Below are 18,487 nucleotides of genomic sequence, written 5' to 3'. Positions count from 1 at the left end.
CATCTCTATCCAAAACATCCTCAAGACAATGTACATCTGCCCTTTTACCCGCCAGGTGTTCACTGCTCATCCAGAATGTAGACAACTTGGCAGGACAGGGGACCCCTGCAGCGCTGCCCTGGATAGCCAGTGCGGAGCTCGCGGGAATGCTCCACATTACCTCTGCACAACAACTCCAACACTTGCATTCATTCCCACAGGTGTAACTTGGAGATGCATATTCAAGCACAATGTCGGTTTCTTGCAAATTGGATTACCTCAATGCCAGGGATTAAAGGTACGGCTGCTGTCGCATCTTTGAATTCATTCCAATGGTATTCTCTGCTTACATTTATGATCGTTCCTCCTGTGCTGCGTAAACCTAAATTTATCATCTCCCCGTCGCGACATAATCTGAGCTCGAATGCTAGGCTATTTGTTGTGCAATAGGAGCGCAGCCGAGGATTCATGTGATACGACCTATGAGTACTGACCCGACGTCCCATTGCATCACCATAATCATGTCTGCCTGAATGACACCAAGACGGTGCGTGCATTTGAATGGCAGCATTGTGCACTTGGAAGAGATAAGCATGTATTCAATGTCAAGCGGGGACAGAACAAGTCGAAGCAGTCGCTGTATTAGCAACTATGAAGCTATGGGCTCCGTAGCCAGCTATTCAGTAATGATAACAACATGAAGCACCACCATTACGTCAAGATATCTTCATGCTGTTTGGACTGATTTTTTGACATTTTTCATTCCTGGTGGTAACCCACGTGAGGGGTTCTGTAATGCCAATGAACAAGGGTTATCCGTTGTGACGCCGTCCGCCCATGCTTTCATGCTTCGTGCGCATCATGCATTGATGTCCTTGCACAATTCCGTCCTCAGTTCCTCATGCCTTTCGATCCATTTATGCGGTGCGCTTGCCCTTGGGGTTCTTCTTGCCAACGTCGGAGATGGTAAGACCTGTAATGGATTAGACTCTATGCCCCAAGGAGTTAAACATATTGTTCACGGCTGGTGCGTACCCGGGGGCAGACTCTGCTTGAGCTTCTCGGCCTTGTCGGTGTCCTTAAGGACGAGAGTGTAGACGTTGGTCGAGCATCGGACCTTGAACTTGATGTTGTTGACCTTCTTGTTCTTCTTTATGCGGGCGGCTGCAGTTCTGTTAGTATTTTTCTCTGTGCAGCCTTGCCGTGGTCCAAAATCGCATTTTCTTCCTTCACCGCGCGAACATCCTCCTCTTTTCGCGACCGCAACCTCCTCCGCATCAAAATTGGTAGACGTACACTTAGCATCCTTGCGCCTGCAGATCTCGATGAACTGCTTAATGTCGGAAACTTCGGAAGGCATCTTGACGGTTATGTGTCGACGAGTCGGTGTTCGGATCGTGAAGCATTCAGCAATTTCTTAGTTGTGCGGAGAGTCGACCGGCAAGCGAAGCGTGGACGCACGGGCCACCAAGGGGCTGAATGTGAGCCTTGCTGTATCGGGCTTGGTGGGGTGACGACGTGTGTGGCGCTTCACATGGAACAGCCTGCATCCATGGGGGGCGATGCAGTGGCTGCCTACAACCCAATTCCTACTTGAAGGCTGAAACCCCTCGTATCTGGCCTTTTATCCTCAAGTGACTTTTGGAAAAGACTCACCCTTCGCCATATCTATCACCCTTTAACATGCCGACCCCCCTCGACCGAGCAGTGCAGCAACGTGTAGGTTATTCATGGCTATCCTGGCATCTACTATACATAGTGGGCCTTCTCAATGCCGATTTCTTCGGATGTTGACGAGTGCACAGGGCCCATTTTTCGCTTTCGCCGCCGTAGTTGCAGGTGTCGCAGCGTGGAGTATCTGGGGTCAGGACATCTTTCCCAGTCAAGATCCTACCGGCGGTACGTTGCCTTTATGCATAATCAATATGCAATTTTGAGAAGGGAACAGACTAATGTTAGATTGCAGATCCAGAGACATGGACACATGATCAGTGTGTTACCTGGCTTAAGCATGTAAGTATTTGGGGACGTGTGCGGGTTGCTGGAGGATCGGGCCTGTCTGGTTAAGTACTAGACTCGGCTAACGGTATTGCAGCGAAACTTACATCCTTCTCCTCTCGCGACAACGGCAGAGCTGTTGGAGCGGATCAAAGCCAATATGAGGATATCCAGGGAGCATGCGTCTGAGGAATGATTATACGGGGATGTCAAGTTGGGCTGCCTAATATCCTCACCTTGAGTAATTTGGGCTTTGGACCGGGTATAAATTGCTAGCGGTGCCCTGAGTGGATAACTTCTCGCATTCCTAAATTGAGGTCGGACATAACTTAAAATTGCTAGTATTGTTGAGCATACATTACAACTTATAGCGAGGTTCGGATGATAGTATGAAGCTGGTATTCCAAAGTAGCAAGCAAATATATCGCAATTGCAGTTCATCCGCGGTTAAGAGTCAAACCAGGCATTGCAAATGACCAAAATCTTGGAATTGCAGAGATGAAGAGTGCAGTCACCAATTTTGGCTTGTCGTACTGTCCGCCCCAATGAGCAATCATACGCTTTCCAAGTCCTTGAAGAAATTCAATAACTCTGAGCTCAAGTTCTCAGTCCCACCCCAGCTCCGTGACGCAATGAGACAACTTTTCCATCGAATCTACGAGATGAGGGGCGTTAACAGCCACATTTGTTCTCTTCGAGACTCTGCACAAGCGTTACACTGGCGCTATAGCGGTCCTTTCCTCCAGTAAATTCGCTTTCCTCTTACAGCATCTCCTGCCTAATGCGTTGTAGCTGTACCTATTTCGGTAACCTTTATCTTGGACATGGAGCGTTATGGTCACTAAATTTGGTGAAGAGCCTATTATGTTGCTGGTTGATCCTGCAGCTGAGGCTAAAGCGGAGTTGATGAGAGCCTTGACGATGCAATAAAGTGTTATTTTATTTAACACTTGCATGCGATAGCAAAGAAAATAAGTTGGGTAATTGGATAGGGAAGTTTTGCTCTTCCGCTGCTTAATGTACTCAAGTGCATGTACGGATGAGAAAAATCAAGCGTAAAATTTCTTTATCAGTATGTGAATTAGTTCACAGGCCAGTCTGATGCGAGACATACTGCAAAAGTTTCATATTCCTCGTGAAATGCACGGATTTATTGTATTGGCTCTACCCGGCCACGGAAGGTCGTACATGCTAGGGCCAGGCCTCATTATCACATGCGAACAGTTCCGCTTGCCCGAATTTGGGCGTTGGAGGGGTTGTGGGAGCCAAGCGGAGCATTGTCTTGCAATGCATCCCATAGGAATCGAAGAATAAATAGAGTATATACAGATGGACGAGCAACAAGAGAAAGTGGGTGCGCTGGGCCGGAGATAATCGAGGCAGCGAGCCGCGGGTTTGGACGGATGCGATGATTCGCCAAGCGCGGTTTCTTCCTTCGGTTCGGATGCCGATGCATTTTCGGCGAGCGCCAGCTTCAGCTTGTTTCTCTCTACCTCAAATCCCTCGCCCACCACCAGCCCACCGCCGCAACTCCACCATGCTGTCGAGGACCTCTCAACGAACGGCGCAGGTAAGCAATGCCCTGTGCAGGCTCAATTGGGAATTTTTGGGCGGGCCGCGACGCGAATGCTAATGCGCCCATCCAGACGCTCCTGCGGGGCGCGAAGCCTGCCTCTCGATGGGCTCCCTCCATGGCTACTCGGTGTATGACGCACTACCCCGCGAAAAGCATGAGCATGGAAATTCTGACGCAGCAGCAGCAATGGCCACGGTCGGCCAGGACATCTTCAAGCCCACCAAGTTCGGCGGCAAATACACTGTTACCCTGATTCCTGGTACGCGCGATAGCCGCCCAGAACCCCCCAGCGACTCGATATTGAACATGCGCAGGTGACGGTATTGGTGCTGAGGTCTCCGAGTCGGTCAAGGAAATCTTCAAGGCGGACAATGTGCCTATTGAGTGGGAGCAGGTCGACGTCTCTGGTGTCGACTCTGGCAACGTGCACTCCGAGGAGCTCCTCCGCGAGTCGATTGCCTCGCTCAAGCGCAACAAGCTGGGTCTCAAGGGTATCCTCCACACGCCCGTCGAGCGGTCTGGTCACCGTTCCTTCAACGTCGCCCTCCGCCAGGAGCTCGACATCTACGCCTCGATTGTCCTCCTCAAGAACATCCCTGGTTACGAGACGCGCCACAAGGACGTCGACTTCTGTATCATCCGTGAGAACACCGAGGGCGAGTACTCTGGCCTTGAGCACCAGTCGGTCAACGGCGTGGTTGAGTCGCTCAAGATCATCACCCGCGAGAAGTCTGAGCGCATTGCCAAGTTCGCCTTTGCCTTTGCGCTTGCCAACAACCGCAAGAAGGTTACCTGCATCCACAAGGCCAACATCATGAAGCTTGCCGACGGTCTCTTCCGCAACACCGTCAAGAAGGTTGGCGAGGACTACCCCACGCTCGAGACCAACGACATGATTGTCGACAACGCTTCGATGCAGTGCGTCTCCAGGCCTCAGCAGTTCGATGTTATGGTGATGCCCAACCTTTACGGAGGTATCCTGTCCAACATTGGTGCTGGTCTTGTCGGCGGCCCCGGTATCGTCCCCGGATGCAACATGGGCCGCAACGTCGCCGTCTTCGAGCCTGGATGCCGTCACGTCGGTCTCGACATCAAGGGCAAGGACCAGGCCAACCCCACTGCTCTGATCCTGTCCGCTGCCATGATGCTGCGCCACATTGGTCTTGACGACCACGCCAACCGCATCTCGCAGTCCGTCTACAAGGTCATTGCCGACGGGTGAGTTACATGAGCAGCACGCCGCAAAAATAAAACTGACGGAATTTTAGTACCGCCCGCACAAGGGACATGGGAGGCAACACCACGACGCACGAGTTCACCCGCGCTGTCCTGAACCAGATGGAGAAGGCATGATTGGCATGATTAACATGAACATCTAGCGCGATGATATCTCCACATCTAGGCCTCGGCTCACTTGGTTGCACCTGGCAATGACATCGGTCATGGAACAGGCACATTTCGTTGACGATTGGACGCCCTGGAATCTGTACAACTACGAGCTGAAATGTGAATAGAGCTGTACTTGTAGGTGGTATATAGCATGCTGCATGATTGAATTGACCATTGCTATACCCTTGTGAAGATGCCGACTGAAATCAAGACCCAAAACTCCGTGCTATGCGTGACGTCGTGATGCCGTGGGTATCTAGAATTGGATCCTCCTCTTCCTGCCTGTGTACTTAGACGAGGACTTGACCACCTTGCCTTGCTTTTCCATCTTTTCCTTCTTCTTTAGGATGTACGCCTTGCTGCCCTTTCGCTCCTCGCCCCGCTTCATGCCCTTTGTCTTTCTCCGCGCATCTTCGACGTCAACGCCCTCCATGCCCCTCACTACACCTGTGATGTCACCGTCGACGGCCCCACCGCCAACCGTGAGCACAAGATATGTCTTTGCGCTTTTGGTGCCCATGTCATCCTCCAGCAGACCAGCGCCAAATCCAGCCTTGATGGCCGCCTGGGCCACCATTTTCTTTTGCGCATCGTTCTTGGGGTAGAACTGGCACACAGCCCTGCCGCCTCTCTTCAGGGAAGCATACAGTTGGTTGAAGAATCTCGAAAGCCTGCCCACGGGGCTCTCTTCGCTCGTCTCGGCATTACACAGCCACTGGACTGCACTGATGCTGATCGCCGCATCAAAAGTTCCTGGTCGGAATGGCACACCCTGCCCCGCATCTGCTAGCAACAAGTCGCCCTCGACTTCTTTCTCCAGTGCCACGCCCAACATGGATGCGCTGATGTCGTAGCCAATCCACACATGAGGGCCACCCGGTGTGCCTTGTTCAGCAGTTTGCGACAAGATCTCGCCCGAAAGACCAGAGCCGCAGCCGACATCGAGAATCATCGAGGGCGAGGTTAGCCCGAGCAGGGAAAGGGCGCGATGGGTCATTGTGGATTGGATCTTTTGGATTCGCGAGGAAGTTGTGTACTTTCGCGACTCGATGTCATTGTAGAAGAGGTCGGGCGGTCTATCGAAGTCTCTGTTAATTCTGCGTCGCATGACTTGTGCTGCGGTGGGAGGCGTACAGGATGTCTTCGGGGCGCGACATGATTGCGGTTGTTTTTGGTCCAGAGGCAGATCTAGGAAAGCGTGCTCTCTACTGTCTCGGTGTGTCTGGATTATGCCGGTATGTGGGACAGCGCAAAGCGAGCGGTGACGGCAAGGTGTCGCGGAATTCGAAAGCCAAGAGTTCGACAACTTTTTGGTGTTCACCCCCACACATCGGCGCGGATCGACGGGTTTCTCCGCTAGCTCTTGATGCCACCTTTGGACTGACCTCATCGTGCGGCAACCTGCCTTCCAGACCCTTTCAATCTCCCAGAACCCTCCGAGAGGCCGCCAGTCGCCATGTGGATATTACCGTTGCTTGGATACATTGGTATCATACTGGGCTTTGCCTTCTTGACGCTGGCAATAGGTACTTGGGCCCACCAGAAGAGCCGATTGGCGGCGCGACAAGTCCAAAGCTAACGGTGCAGTGTAGCCTCGGGGCTTTACTACCTTTCCGAGCTTGTAGAAGAGCATACTGTATTTGCGAAAAAGCTGCTGTACCGTCTCATCTATGGCGTCGTCGGCATCCAGCTTCTCCTCCTCGTGGTCGACAAGTTCCCAGCTAGATTAAGTCTGCTGAGCATCGTGTCGCATGGCATCTATGCGCAGAACCTTAGGCGCTTTCCCATTGTCAAGCTCACAGATCCCTTGTTCTTGCTGTCGTGCGGTATGATACACTCTGAACAACAAGCGCATTGCATGACATGCTGACTGTGGCTGTAGCCCTCGTCATAGTCAACCACTATCTATGGTTCCGCCACTTCAGTGCGCCGCCTGCCAACTCCTACTCATCGTACCCCTACGCGCGCGACATGAATATACCGACCTTTACCGAGATTGCTTCCTACTTTGGACTTTGCATCTGGCTTGTTCCGTTCGCCCTGTTCGTCTCCTTGTCCGCTGGCGAGAATGTCTTGCCGTCCATGGGCTCCGAGTATGCGACTGGCGATGGAAGCAGTTACATAACCCCAGGCAAGGCACCTGAATCATATGGAAGCGGGTCAGGCGTTGGAGTAGGCGGGGCCAGCACTGGTGTGCAGGGAAAGAGAAGGGGGAGAAGTGGGACAAATGCGGGCATGGCAAAGGCAGTTGTTACCGGGGTTAAAGAGTGGGTTGGAGAAACTGGAGAGGTTATGGGGTTCTGGAAGGGCGAGAGGACGAGGCCTACCTTCTAGGAGCTCCATGTTATTCACGGTGTATGATTGAATGAGTAATGTACCGATGTTGTAATATATAGACAGGCAAAAGACTGTTCTCATTGGCAGCAAACTGCCGGAGAGCCCCTGCGAATCATGTCAAGACATGTCATGATGTTGATGTTGATGGGGAGTGTCTCCAAATGGTTTCAGATCATTCGAACTCTTGAGCCAGTGGGGTGTTGTAACAAGGCGACCACGGAAATTTAATCTAAGCTTGCTCAGATAGAGATTTAATTGAAACTTGTGGCACAGAAAGCCGCTTTACCATGAATTAGAATGCTCGGGAATGATGTAGTCAACCAAATTTCTACGCTGTAAATATCTAGTCCGTCAATGAAGCCTGCGTTACTTGCTGTATAGATATTGACATTATGAAAACTCCGGAGTCAAGCACTACAATCTAGACATTATTAATCTGCAATTACTCAGCAGGATCAGACTTATGGTGATGGTGACGATGGTAGTGTAGTGAAGGTAATCCTCGTGTCGTGAGTAAAAGCGGAGCCGAGACTCGCCTCCGATTGCCCGCCCGATGGCCTATTTCGTCTTTTTGCGCCAATCCACCACCAGCGCACATGCGGCCCCTACACCAGTCAGCTGATTTCTAATCCCAACATCGCTGGCCAAATTCACAGACGCTTCTACGTCGTCTGTTCACGCCTCCAAAAGCTATCATGGCGTGCAACAGTTGGGACAAATTGTGTAAGGCTCAGCGGGACTACCCAAAAGCCAAATTTGCCGACTCTTTTGTCCAAAAGTCACTGAAGAAGAGTCCCAAGAACCCATTCCTTTTAGTAAGATTATCTAAAACCGAGGTTTTGTGTGAATGATGACTGATCCTATATTAGGCTTGGAAAGCTGATCTTTCTCTTCAACTACACCAAGATCCCAAGAATGTGGTTCTTCAATTACAACAGGCATGGCAACAGCCGGGAGTGTACGACATCCGACTGCTAGCATACATGTACAAATTATTAGCAGAGGCGACGCGACGACACACCACCACCGTTTGTATCAGCGGGCTTGGTAATGAAAACTCCAAGGTTTGGCTGAGCGCCGCGAAATCAATGGGCCGTAGAGAACGACAAGAGCTATGGTCTGCGCTAGGTAGAGCTGCGTTTGGCGAGGAATGTTGGGAGGACTTTCGTTTTGTATGTCAGCACCCCATTCATCTCTATAAACAACTAACAACTACAGGCTGTGGTGCAATACACGAAAGAGCTCAAAGATGGCGCTGTGTCTGCATCGATCAAGAAACATGCGCACTACACCCAAGTGCTCGCCACGCAACTTTCGGCGGAGCAGCAACGTCAACTACCAGATGGTGGCATGAAGTGCCAGATTCAATTTGACCTAGCGCGAAGGCTAATGAAGCAGGCTTATGAAGCTTCTCCAGTAAGTAATTCTCACTCTTTACAGGCATTGTATGCTAAAGCCATCAGGATGAGCCGATTGCCTGTAAGGATATACGGGATCTACGCTTCATGGGCGAGCTTTTCACGCGACAAAACAGATGCGATGAGCTCATCACCCTGTGGGACAGCCCGCCTGGTGCCCTGAAAGACCTCATGGCGACGCATCAAGATGACTTGCGGGGCCTGAGAACAAGACTCCCACGTGACAGCGAAAATTGGGCTCTCGTTGAAAGCCAATGTCTTGCTACTATCGAAAGTGCAATTTCTCAGTCGGCTGAGAACCCAGACTCTAAAGCCCTATGGGAACTTTGTGCTTGGAAGAATGATGTATGGGCGGGGCTGCTAGAAGCACTTCGGAAAAACCGGTCTGCGGACGAGTAAGTCGCATCATGAACCATTGTTACGCTTACTCATGATGTATCCTAGGGGTAATGGCATTGTATCTGACATCATACAACGCGCCTTTGGAGCAGAGACACAACCCAAGGACCGTGTCTTGAAATTGACGTACATGTTGCTTCGCCAGTTCATCGGCACCCCGATGTTGGACGACTGCAAGGTGTACTGGGAAAACCACTCGACTCTCATCTCATGCTTTAAGGACTTGCGGCCGTTTGTGCAAGGACTGGAAAACAAAACTGAGTTTTACGACTTCTTCATCGACGCCAAAGTATCCGGACAGGTATGTATTCGAGTTGTACATTCTAGGCTTGTGGCTGACTGCAGAATAGGACAACTTTACCGATAACGATTGGCAGATACACAAACAAAACATCCTGAAATTGACGTACCTGCTAACATCGCTAGCGCCGCAAGAACTTCAAAATGGCGAAGCAGTCTTGGAGAAAGTCTTTACCCAGGCTTGCGAGTCATCGGATCGATGTGACCCCAGCTCTCCGGCAGGTTATGTTGGTATCTACGCCCTTCTTCGAATGCACCATGACACCATGCTTCACGAAGAACCCCAGAAGTCACTAGAGAATACACCCAACTCCCAGCTCCTCCTGCAAGCTGCAATGCTCGCACGCCACCTAGTCGCTTGTGACAAGGAGAAGCAAGACAGGCCACGCGCATTACTTGCTGCCCGACTGCACCTTAACCTTGGTCTCGGAAAGAGTGCTTTCCAGATGTACAGTTACACAAAGTGCAAGGAGATGCTGGTCCATACCCTTTCTCCATTCGTCTTGTCCCGGATCTCACTGACTCATCCTTTTGGTGCTAAGGGCTACCAAGGTTTTTCAGCGGAGGAAGAGCTCGGCAGAGCCATTGGTAACATGGAGAGAATGGATTCCAAGACGGACGATACGATATTTCCGGACCTGCACGTACTACCATGGGACCAGGCTACCGCTTTGCTATCCTTGAAGCAGAAATTCAAGTCGAGCTCAACCAAGCATATATGCAACGTGGAGCGTCGCCGCATAGCGCGACTGAAGGGTGAATCAATCGACCACCTGCCTATCCTAGACCAACAAAGTAAGACAGTGTATCTTGTCTTGATGTACGGGATTGTGCTGACTGGTATAGGCTTCCAAAATATTTTCGACAACGTCGATGTATCCGGCTTTCCCAACTACGAGAATACCGAAACCGATGGGCCATTACCCTTCTTCATGCCCAGCATGATCCCCAACGTGTCGTGGATTCTCCAAAGCTACGACGTGTGGGAGGCTAGCAGCAGACTGCTATACCGCGAGACGCAAACATGGGAGAATGCAGGAGGACTCATCCATGAAGCTGTCAAGAACACAAATGATACCACAGAAGCAGCCAACCTGACGCCAGCAGAGTCCGAAGTGGCACAAGTATGGGATCACATCAATACGGTTGTGAAGATAATGGCTGGTCAGGCAGACAAGATGGAGTCGCTTCCTACAGGCGTCAAAGCACTTCCAGAAGAACTTCACGCCATGCGCCTGGCAATGGAGAAGCTGTACACGCCCAGCGCTACTGACGTGAAGCCCGAGGATGAACCCCCAATGTTCCACGAAAACATGCTCATGTCATGCTACACGAAGCTCGAGGTGCTGCGCGCCCTTGTCAAGCTGGCGGATAACCTGCGCGAAAAGGTAGTCAATCCCAAGAGCACGCACGCCATGAAAGCCAAGCTGCCGAAGAACTGGGTGGGCGAAGTTGAAAGCGCGACAAAAACGTGCTTCGAAGCGGTACGCGAAGCAGCGAATAGCTACATCAAGCTTATCGAGAGCAAAGGCGAAGCTACAATCAAGGCTCAGGCTCGATGGGGCAAGACGGGCGAGATACTGCGGGGCGTGCTGTCGGATTCCGATGTGGAAGCGTATGCGTCGGAATACATTGATAGTGCGTTGCAAGCGTGGAAGGGCGTACTGCAGGTTAAGCTCAAGTAGATTCTGCTCCATGATGAATAAATGCAGTTTCGTCACGGATGTGATCAAAAAGGAGATTTTAGAAGACTGAAAGACATGAAATGATAGGTATGTATGCTGGATATCAAACTAAACAAGCAGATGTGTAATTGACACAAAGCCCCACCCACGCCCATGATTGCCCGTTGATACCCAAATAAACACGCTCAGATGTCCGCCGTCCGTCCGCCACGCAAAGTGCAAAAAAAAGGAGATGAGAAAGAAACAAAGGACATAAAAGGACAAACTAACCATCTTACACCTCGACCTGCGCCAGCTTGGCCTGCAAGTCCTGCAGCTTCATCTCCAAGTCCTGCTTCTCCCTCTCCAACTCACTCTTCTTCCTCGGCTTCTCCTTCTCCGTATGCACATTCTCGCCCACTAAGTCGCCGTGCGCATCAACACGCATGCCCTTCTCAACCAGCATCTTCTCGACGGCGGGCACGAGCTCGGCAAAGCTCTTGACAAAGGGGATACCATAGCGCTTGCAGGTAATTTCTACGTTTCCGCCCTTCCAGAAGTCGTCGCCGCAGCACACGACCACCTTGTCCGACGCAGCCCACAACCCCAGTTCAAGCAGCGACACGGGACTCTTGGTCTTGACGTCGAAGAAGAAGCAGATGACGTCGACTTGCTCGAGAGCACTGAGCTCCCACTCGACTTGCGCCCGGAACTCGGCGTCGCGCGCCAGAGGCGTGATGTTGGGGTTCCAGTGGCCGCGTCGCGGGTTGCAGATGGTGATGGGGAGATGCGAGAGCTGCGCCGCCATTTGCTTTTGCCATTGCACGGCTGCACCCATTTCGATGCTGCCGGCCGTGAAGACGCTGTATTTGCGGTACATGGGCGCGTCCGGGGGCATGCAGTGGAGGAAATCTTTGTGGGGGGTGGGCAGCGGGGAGGGCATGGGGGGCAGTTGGTGTTTGTCGTCTAGGACATCCTGGTCGATGTCTACGTTTCCTGGTGCAGGGGCTTGTGCCGGGTCCATGATTTCTGTTTTACTGGTTTCTGCAGAGGGCAAGGGAGTTGTTGGTGTTGAAGTGCTGGTGATGGTGGTTGTTGTTGGTGCTGGTTCCTGGGGTGGTGGTGTAGTAATAGCCTTCTTGCCTTGCATTTTATCTAGTATGCCGCCAAAGGCCATTGTGAAAAAAACCCCCACTTGAACACAGACCCAACGATGTTTATGTTTTTTATTTTCAAACAAAACACCCCTGATTCAAGAAGTCTCGAAGCTCTAGTCTGTGACTTGTTAGTTAAGAGCTCTTTCACGTTTCAATCGCCCTTATAATCGGTAATCGGTAATCGGTCTTCTGCGACGTATACTCTTCATTCACAACTCCGGCTGCGTTTGTTGTTTCAAACGCCCTCTTGTCAGGTAAGTAGAGGTGTTAGTGTGGGTGGTCAATGCGTGCAACGGGTCAGACAATGCAACACCACCACTAAAATGTCCGCCTATCAAAAATGAGGCTGTAGAGCACCATACAAAAGCTATTATCACGAGATTTTTTGGTGGAGTAGTCTAAATAGTTCAAAAAACAATCCTATCTACTCAAATTTCTTTGGCAGTTTGATGTTGCGGCCGCGCATCGTTGTTTTGGTGGTGGGCTGCGCAGCCGACGATGCAGACGCACCACCACTTTGGCTGCCTGCATCACCACCACCCTTTGACTTTTTTGACTTTTGAGACGATGAAGCTTTTCGTTTAGGTATATTTTGCTTATCGCGAGCTTTTTTTGAAGTTGCGACTGCGCGATCGCGAGCTTTTTGGGCGCGTCTTAACTAGAGTTCTTTGGCCCTCACTTCTCTCTCTTTATCCCTCGCTATTTTCTTCAACTCCCGCGCAGTCCTTGCCTCGTCTATTAATTTTTCTTCGTAGAGCTATACTAGCAGCTCGTTCCTGTTGTTTCTCTTTTTTTTGGAGTTTTTCAAGCTCTTCTTGGTGTTTTTTTTGACGTTCTTGAGCTCTCGCATCTTCTATTGTCCTAGGACTCCACACCACCGCCGGAGTATGATACTGCTTGCTTTGCTGGAGCTCTAGAGGCTTCTTTTGCTTCTTTAGATGATTTTTGATAGCAAGTACTTCTCGTAGATTAGTGTTTTCGTGGTGCAAAATCTCGTTGTTGACCTAGAGTGAAGCAATAGTGTCTTTCACCGCAGAGACCATAACTTCAGCACAACCCGTTATAGTTTTGTCTAGAAAATTAGACAGCTCTCTTGTAGTATCCCTATCACCATGCTCTCTAAGTTCTGGATTAATATCTTGTTGTGGTGTTGACTTTTTAAGATATTTAAGCACGGCATTACTATCCTGCAGGTGGACGCCAGTAGCTCAAAAACAGCTTAGTATCTTGTTAGACGTGAACGCCCGTGTCCACGCCGCCTAAAATAACCATAAAAAGTCACTTTTGTGCACCTCCACTAAGCCTTGACTGCGGTGGGACAGACTATTAAGTTCTTTAGTATACGCGCTCGAGAGGGGCTTGAACATGCCAACGTCGAGTGGCTGGAGTTGGTGAGATGAGTGGGGAGGGAGAGTAGCTAGGAGAATCCTGTTAGAGTCACAAAACTCTTGAAAACTTGGAGTCTAATAACTCCTATGACTGTCTAGGATCAGCAACCAATAATCGCGCTTTGCTTTGTCTTTCGTTTGGCGCTAAAACACCTGCTTAAGCCAAGATAGCCCTAGGATATCGTTACTCCAGCCCGAGTCGCTAGTAGCAAAAAACATCTAGTGTTGGGAAGGATCTAGGTGCTCTACCTAGTTGTTTCAAAGTCTAGCTTTGCCCTCAAAGATTATCATAGGCGATATCCAGCTCCCGTTAGCACAAATACAGTCTAAAGTTGTTATCCACTCCCTGCTGCCGTCTCTAACAGCTGCTCGAACTTTCTTTTCATCCTAAAGTCTCTTAGAGAACACCCTTTTGGTCCTTGAAGTGACACTAAAGAGAAAGCCCTTTTCGTCCATATTATAGATATTTTGCGGCTGGATATCGTATTTCTTAATATAATCGTGAAGTAGACAGAAGTAATTATAGTAATCTTCAAAATCGTTAACTTTTTTGCGGTTTTGGTTGATGCCAGTGGTGTTTCTAGTGATAATTTTCTCTCTATTCTACTAAAGAAATCTTGTAACCCAGCTATTAGATAGCTGTCTTTTTGCAATATTGGCAACATATTTTTAATTGTCTCTCAGGACGGTGGAGTACTACGCTCAGAGAGTTTTTCTATGTGCTGGACAAGGTATTTCTCTTGTTGTGGTGAGAGTAGTTGTCGTGGGTGTGCAGCGGCTGCACGCGACTGCGTTTTGTTTTGGTGGCGACGCGTTAAAGTTGATGCCGCAACACTATATATTTTTGCAGCTGCATGGTACGAGATTTGTCCTTCTGGACCTTGCGAATTGATTGCCGCAAGCGCTTTTTCGATAGCTGTCATGGTGGTGGAGTTGTGGGGATTTGAAATTGGTGGGTTCTACTTTGGGAGATGCAGGGGGTGTTGCATTGTCTGACCCGTTGCACGCATTGACCACCCACACTAATCCCCGGTCGCGCATGTGATTGGTTGAGAGAGAGAGGACTACAGTACTTCCAAGGTGCCCCACCAGGCGTTGTACATCGTTTGCAAGGCAGCACAACGAGATTGCTGAAAGCGCGGGTACTCCACAAGGTCCGTTTCATGGGCGCATACACGGCGTTTAAATCCCCCACCAAGCCCTGCGCCTAGCAGTGTGATAATCACCAAGGCTGCAAGGTTCACTTACTTAGCCGCCGCTAGACGCCCAGTAACGACAAGAACAAGAACTAGAGTGACGGCGTTACGCCCGTCCATTCCATCCTTCCATCCGTCAATCAACCTGGGTTGCTGCGCCTCCGCCCTCTTCGCGCCTGACGCCGTTAGTATCGTGCCCAGCCCCGCGTCCATTTTGCACGGCCACTTTGCACAATATACCGTCTTTCTTTTGGACTGCCGCTGCCTGTCCCGCGCTCGACTGCCTGTATACCAGCCCCAAAAAGCCAGCGTCCCCACGAGCCTTGTTGGCGCGAGGCGCTTCGTCAGGCAGCTTTCTCAGGCGACAAACCCGGGTCACGTGTTCATCTGACACCTACAATGACATTGTTCGTTCTGGGTAAATGCTCACACAAACTTCATTGCCTCGGTGTTTGGCGCCGGCGGGGCCGAAAAAAAACATCTGACGACAGCGGGAAAGACGGCATGGCATGGCTCAGACAGCATACTTGTGTATGGCTATTAGTGGCGCTAGACTCGAAGAGGCGGACCTCACAGACGCATTCGAGCCCAGGGTATTGTGGTCTGTTCTCAGACAGAGAACTCCATCTAGAGCACAAAATAGGATCTATGCATAGTGCAAAGACACCCACAACAGCCGATGGAAGCTCTGTTGAACGCGTGTGCTTACCGGCAAATACGAGGGTCGCGATTCAGAAATAGGAGTTCGTTCAGCGTCACGATGCCACCCACCTCTAGGATGAACGAGTGCTATCTAACCAAGGAACCACATGGATTTAAATTGGGCACTACTCCTACTGCTGCAAAACGACATAGTGCGCTCGCTGCTGGTGGTATCTTCTTCCCCCAGATTCACGCACTGCATGTGCAGGTTGGGTAATGCACGTCAGTGCTGAACTGCTAATAGGTGATGGTGATCCGAGGCACAAATGAGGGCTAGTCAGAGCAAGTTCCACCGAGCGAGCGATATAGTGCGAGCTATAAGGGACAAGCGTTAAATTACTTTGTCTATTATAGGGTATGTCCGTTCCCTAAAGCTATAGCTAATTCGGTTCGCGATGCGTGCGCCCAGAATTATAAGTAGCAAGCAGGAAACAGGTTATCGTTTTTTTGTAGACTTGCAATCTTGCTACTATTCTTTGCTTATTCACTTGTCCTGCTAAGAGCTTCTTTACTTGGTTTGTTCTTACATATCTTGAACACTACATAATTGGTAACTTCTTTACGAGTCAGCGTATGCAGGCATACTCCTTTCTTTTCATAGAACGTTCTCTAAGACTGATAAATCGAATACAGATTACCAGTGAAAAAAAAGAATGAAGTTCTCTACCATAGCCGCTATCTTCGTCAGCCTGGCTATCCCAGCATCCTGTATTGTATGTCTTATAAAGCGAGGCGCTCCTGAAATAATGCTAACAACTAGATTAGGAATGTTATGATGCAAAACCGTGTTCTAGCTTCCCATGCTTTGGTTGGTGTGATGGAGTCTTTCCTGCTACACGTATAAAGGGTGTTGAAGTCCCGGCCCAGCCAGGCCAATGTACTTGTCTCTTTTGAATAGATAGCCTTGCGGCGGATGTTCCTACATATAATTCCAATAGCGAGCTCTAATTTCAGTATCAGTGATATATTTTGTTCTTAGGGTGATGTTCAAAGTGTTGATATAGTGGATTACAAGTAGGAATCATGGCAGCTAAAGCTGCAGATTATGCTCGACTTTGATCATGTGTTCTCTATACCGTGCACAAGTTTCGAAGATATCGATGATAATTGGATAATCAATCTCTCATCAGATCAGCTCTGGGTGCGAGGAAATCACATAATCTCTGCACTAGTCTGTTTTCATAATTTATTACCACGGACGCCTATTACCACCACTGCGACTGCCCATCACGACAGAAGCTTATCAGTATAACCGCGCCGGCTGCCCACTAATGTAGCCATTACTGTAGTAGCTGTTGCAGCCGCTACTTAATATATATAAGACCATCGATCTATAGCCAAAGGGCTTTCTACTTTAGTCCCTGTTTACAAACCAGTGGCCTTTTTTTCGTTGCAGGTAAATGCCTCGCATACACATTTGATTACCTTGGTATTTGTCGTCAGCAGGGCTGAAAACAAATCTGACGACAGCGACAGAGAGCGCATGGCTGAGGCATCCAGAGGGCTGAGGGAGTAAGACTTAGGGTATGGCTATGGGGTTGCAGGTAAGCGCCAAGAGCTGCGTTGTAAGAATTACATAGGGGTATGTGGAGTAATACGCATGCCTACAGAATAAGATGCTGTTTGTAATGTGATACTGTAGATAGTATCTAGCGTAGTAGACGTTATTATAAGTTGGGGAACGGATATTCTTAAAATCGGAGCGTTCAGCTATACTACTTCTTCTCGTTCAATTGGTCTTGTAGTAAAACTTTCAGTGTCCGGCACCGCTGCCACTTCTTTTCGCCAGGACTGAAACAGACGATCTCTGATCGGCGAGGATCTGGTATGAGTGGTTTTACGATGGTCAGAATTCTCTGGTCGCACCCCAAGGCCTACCCTTGGCTTTGAATATTTTGAGCGTGGCTGTACCATCTTCCATATCTGGACTAACACCGCTTGGAGCGGCATCACGTGGACCTCGCCAAAGGAATTGAGTGCAGTAATGTAGCCATATACTTGCATATACCCAAATCCAAGTACTGGCGAGCCACTATCACCTTTGCGTAAATATCCTTCCCCTATCTAGTTGTCAGCAGATATAGTGTAACAATTACCGGTATTCAAGTCATACTGTGGCCGTCAAGGGTAACTGTCCATATCTGGGTCAAGGTTGTGAAATCTCTAGAGCCGGAGATGTATGAGGGGATGCTTGATATGGTGCCCATAAGATCTCTAGAAGGAGTAGCGACATGGACGGGAGTTGGTTTCTCGGGTAGTTTAAGTGGCACATGAGAGTTGAACTCGACATCTATACGTGAAAATGGCATTTCCACTAAAGCCCAGTCAAGATTTGGCTCACTTGCCCATTTCGGATCGTTTGATCTTCCCAGAACCTGGCTGGGCGTGAATATAGAGTAGCCGGCGTGTCTTTCGAACTCCGGTTTGGAATGCGCTGGGTTGTATAAATCACTGGGGATGTATTGTTTCATCTCCTTCGCCACTTCAAGCTCGCCCCAGTCATAGTCTTCGAGAGCGCTTGTATCATCGCTCTCTAAACCACCATCATCGGAGGTAGAGTCAACGTGGTTCAAGGCACACTTATCGCTTTTCTCGTTGTCATTGTCCTCGAATGCATGAGCAGATGTTAGAGCGAAAACATTGTCATTCGCGACAAATGAGACACCGCAGGTAAGAGTGCTGATCTGATATGGTTCATTGTCTGAGACGAGCTGGGCACACTTGAGGTCATAATCTTCCATATATATGCTGAGGTACTTGAAAGAATTCCCCAGCATCCAAAATTCGTCGACGAAGAAGGGTACATCTCAAAGACTGGGAGCGTGTTGTCGCCGTGGGTTTTGTACTGTTCCTGTAGGCTTGCTGCCGTGAGGCTCTTAAGTATCAAGCGCCCGACCTCAATGCTCAGCCAAGGATGGCAGATGAGAATTGACGGGCAGGTTTGCTGTAGGTTCAAGCCGCCCAATTTAAGCTTGTACTCCGTG

The 18,487-nt window shown here is 49.8% G+C and overlaps 9 protein-coding genes across 9 annotated transcripts; 5 read left to right on the top strand and 4 right to left on the bottom strand.

Annotated features, from left to right (window-relative positions):
* Positions 1–896: 896 nt before the first annotated feature.
* Positions 897–1,339, bottom strand: SETTUDRAFT_100404 (uncharacterized protein; the record flags this gene model as incomplete). Its single annotated transcript, XM_008033250.1, has 3 exons — positions 897–952; positions 1,015–1,143; positions 1,276–1,339. The coding sequence occupies 3 exons, from the start codon at positions 1,337–1,339 to the stop codon at positions 897–899; spliced, it is 249 nt and encodes an 82-aa protein (XP_008031441.1).
* Positions 1,340–1,611: 272 nt separating this feature from the next.
* SETTUDRAFT_166262 (uncharacterized protein) lies at positions 1,612–2,448 on the top strand. Its single transcript, XM_008033249.1, has 4 exons — positions 1,612–1,698; positions 1,785–1,878; positions 1,946–1,992; positions 2,075–2,448. The coding sequence occupies exons 1-4, from the start codon at positions 1,663–1,665 to the stop codon at positions 2,171–2,173; spliced, it is 276 nt and encodes a 91-aa protein (XP_008031440.1). The 5' UTR covers positions 1,612–1,662; the 3' UTR covers positions 2,174–2,448.
* Positions 2,449–3,471: 1,023 nt separating this feature from the next.
* SETTUDRAFT_166254 (uncharacterized protein) lies at positions 3,472–5,138 on the top strand. Its single transcript, XM_008033248.1, has 5 exons — positions 3,472–3,547; positions 3,624–3,681; positions 3,738–3,812; positions 3,868–4,771; positions 4,822–5,138. Exons 2-5 carry the CDS (start codon positions 3,669–3,671, stop codon positions 4,904–4,906), a joined length of 1,077 nt encoding a protein of 358 aa, XP_008031439.1. The 5' UTR covers positions 3,472–3,547; positions 3,624–3,668; the 3' UTR covers positions 4,907–5,138.
* A 36-nt stretch (positions 5,139–5,174) lies between these two features.
* Positions 5,175–6,176, bottom strand: SETTUDRAFT_124107 (uncharacterized protein). Its single transcript, XM_008033247.1, has 2 exons — positions 6,077–6,176; positions 5,175–6,018 (listed from the first exon to the last, which is right to left on the bottom strand). The coding sequence occupies exons 1-2, from the start codon at positions 6,097–6,099 to the stop codon at positions 5,199–5,201; spliced, it is 843 nt and encodes a 280-aa protein (XP_008031438.1). The 5' UTR covers positions 6,100–6,176; the 3' UTR covers positions 5,175–5,198.
* A 203-nt stretch (positions 6,177–6,379) lies between these two features.
* Positions 6,380–7,473, top strand: SETTUDRAFT_166253 (uncharacterized protein). The gene is made up of 3 exons (XM_008033246.1): positions 6,380–6,468; positions 6,535–6,768; positions 6,825–7,473. Exons 1-3 carry the CDS (start codon positions 6,399–6,401, stop codon positions 7,274–7,276), a joined length of 756 nt encoding a protein of 251 aa, XP_008031437.1. The 5' UTR covers positions 6,380–6,398; the 3' UTR covers positions 7,277–7,473.
* A 501-nt stretch (positions 7,474–7,974) lies between these two features.
* Positions 7,975–11,081, top strand: SETTUDRAFT_143868 (uncharacterized protein; the record flags this gene model as incomplete). The annotated part of the gene is made up of 7 exons (XM_008033245.1): positions 7,975–8,094; positions 8,149–8,451; positions 8,498–8,695; positions 8,743–9,092; positions 9,142–9,397; positions 9,447–10,191; positions 10,243–11,081. The coding sequence occupies 7 exons, from the start codon at positions 7,975–7,977 to the stop codon at positions 11,079–11,081; spliced, it is 2,811 nt and encodes a 936-aa protein (XP_008031436.1).
* A 274-nt stretch (positions 11,082–11,355) lies between these two features.
* On the bottom strand, positions 11,356–12,084 carry SETTUDRAFT_157812 (uncharacterized protein; the record flags this gene model as incomplete). The annotated part of the gene is made up of 1 exon (XM_008033244.1): positions 11,356–12,084. The coding sequence occupies one exon, from the start codon at positions 12,082–12,084 to the stop codon at positions 11,356–11,358; it is 729 nt and encodes a 242-aa protein (XP_008031435.1).
* A 3,727-nt stretch (positions 12,085–15,811) lies between these two features.
* SETTUDRAFT_174518 (uncharacterized protein) lies at positions 15,812–16,412 on the top strand. The gene is made up of 3 exons (XM_008033243.1): positions 15,812–16,074; positions 16,137–16,216; positions 16,269–16,412. The coding sequence occupies exons 2-3, from the start codon at positions 16,157–16,159 to the stop codon at positions 16,395–16,397; spliced, it is 189 nt and encodes a 62-aa protein (XP_008031434.1). The 5' UTR covers positions 15,812–16,074; positions 16,137–16,156; the 3' UTR covers positions 16,398–16,412.
* An 844-nt stretch (positions 16,413–17,256) lies between these two features.
* On the bottom strand, positions 17,257–18,244 carry SETTUDRAFT_35735 (uncharacterized protein; the record flags this gene model as incomplete). The annotated part of the gene is made up of 3 exons (XM_008033052.1): positions 17,257–17,325; positions 17,382–17,563; positions 17,617–18,244. 3 exons carry the CDS (start codon positions 18,242–18,244, stop codon positions 17,257–17,259), a joined length of 879 nt encoding a protein of 292 aa, XP_008031243.1.
* Between the last annotated feature and the right edge of the window lie 243 nt (positions 18,245–18,487).

This window comes from Exserohilum turcica (genome assembly GCF_000359705.1).
Source record: "Exserohilum turcica Et28A unplaced genomic scaffold SETTUscaffold_9, whole genome shotgun sequence".
Classification (NCBI taxonomy): domain Eukaryota; kingdom Fungi; phylum Ascomycota; class Dothideomycetes; order Pleosporales; family Pleosporaceae; genus Exserohilum; species Exserohilum turcicum.
Note: the sequence above shows the minus strand (reverse complement) of the source record. Positions and strands in the feature narration are given on the sequence as shown.

Coding starts and splice junctions, on each gene's coding strand:
- SETTUDRAFT_166262 (XM_008033249.1), top strand. CDS start 1,663: ATGCCGACCCCCCTCGACCGAGCAGTGCAGCAACGT. Junction 1,699..1,784: donor ACCGAGCAGTGCAGCAACGT/GTAGGTTATTCA, acceptor ACGAGTGCACAG/GGCCCATTTTTCGCTTTCGC. Junction 1,993..2,074: donor GTGTTACCTGGCTTAAGCAT/GTAAGTATTTGG, acceptor ACGGTATTGCAG/CGAAACTTACATCCTTCTCC.
- SETTUDRAFT_166254 (XM_008033248.1), top strand. Junction 3,813..3,867: donor CACTGTTACCCTGATTCCTG/GTACGCGCGATA, acceptor GAACATGCGCAG/GTGACGGTATTGGTGCTGAG. Junction 4,772..4,821: donor TACAAGGTCATTGCCGACGG/GTGAGTTACATG, acceptor ACGGAATTTTAG/TACCGCCCGCACAAGGGACA.
- SETTUDRAFT_124107 (XM_008033247.1), bottom strand. CDS start 6,099: ATGTCGCGCCCCGAAGACATCCT. Junction 6,019..6,076: donor TCGCGCCCCGAAGACATCCT/GTACGCCTCCCA, acceptor AGACTTCGATAG/ACCGCCCGACCTCTTCTACA.
- SETTUDRAFT_166253 (XM_008033246.1), top strand. CDS start 6,399: ATGTGGATATTACCGTTGCTTGGATACATTGGTATCATACTGGGCTTT. Junction 6,469..6,534: donor CTTCTTGACGCTGGCAATAG/GTACTTGGGCCC, acceptor GGTGCAGTGTAG/CCTCGGGGCTTTACTACCTT. Junction 6,769..6,824: donor CTTGTTCTTGCTGTCGTGCG/GTATGATACACT, acceptor CTGTGGCTGTAG/CCCTCGTCATAGTCAACCAC.
- SETTUDRAFT_174518 (XM_008033243.1), top strand. CDS start 16,157: ATGAAGTTCTCTACCATAGCCGCTATCTTCGTCAGCCTGGCTATCCCA. Junction 16,217..16,268: donor CTATCCCAGCATCCTGTATT/GTATGTCTTATA, acceptor CAACTAGATTAG/GAATGTTATGATGCAAAACC.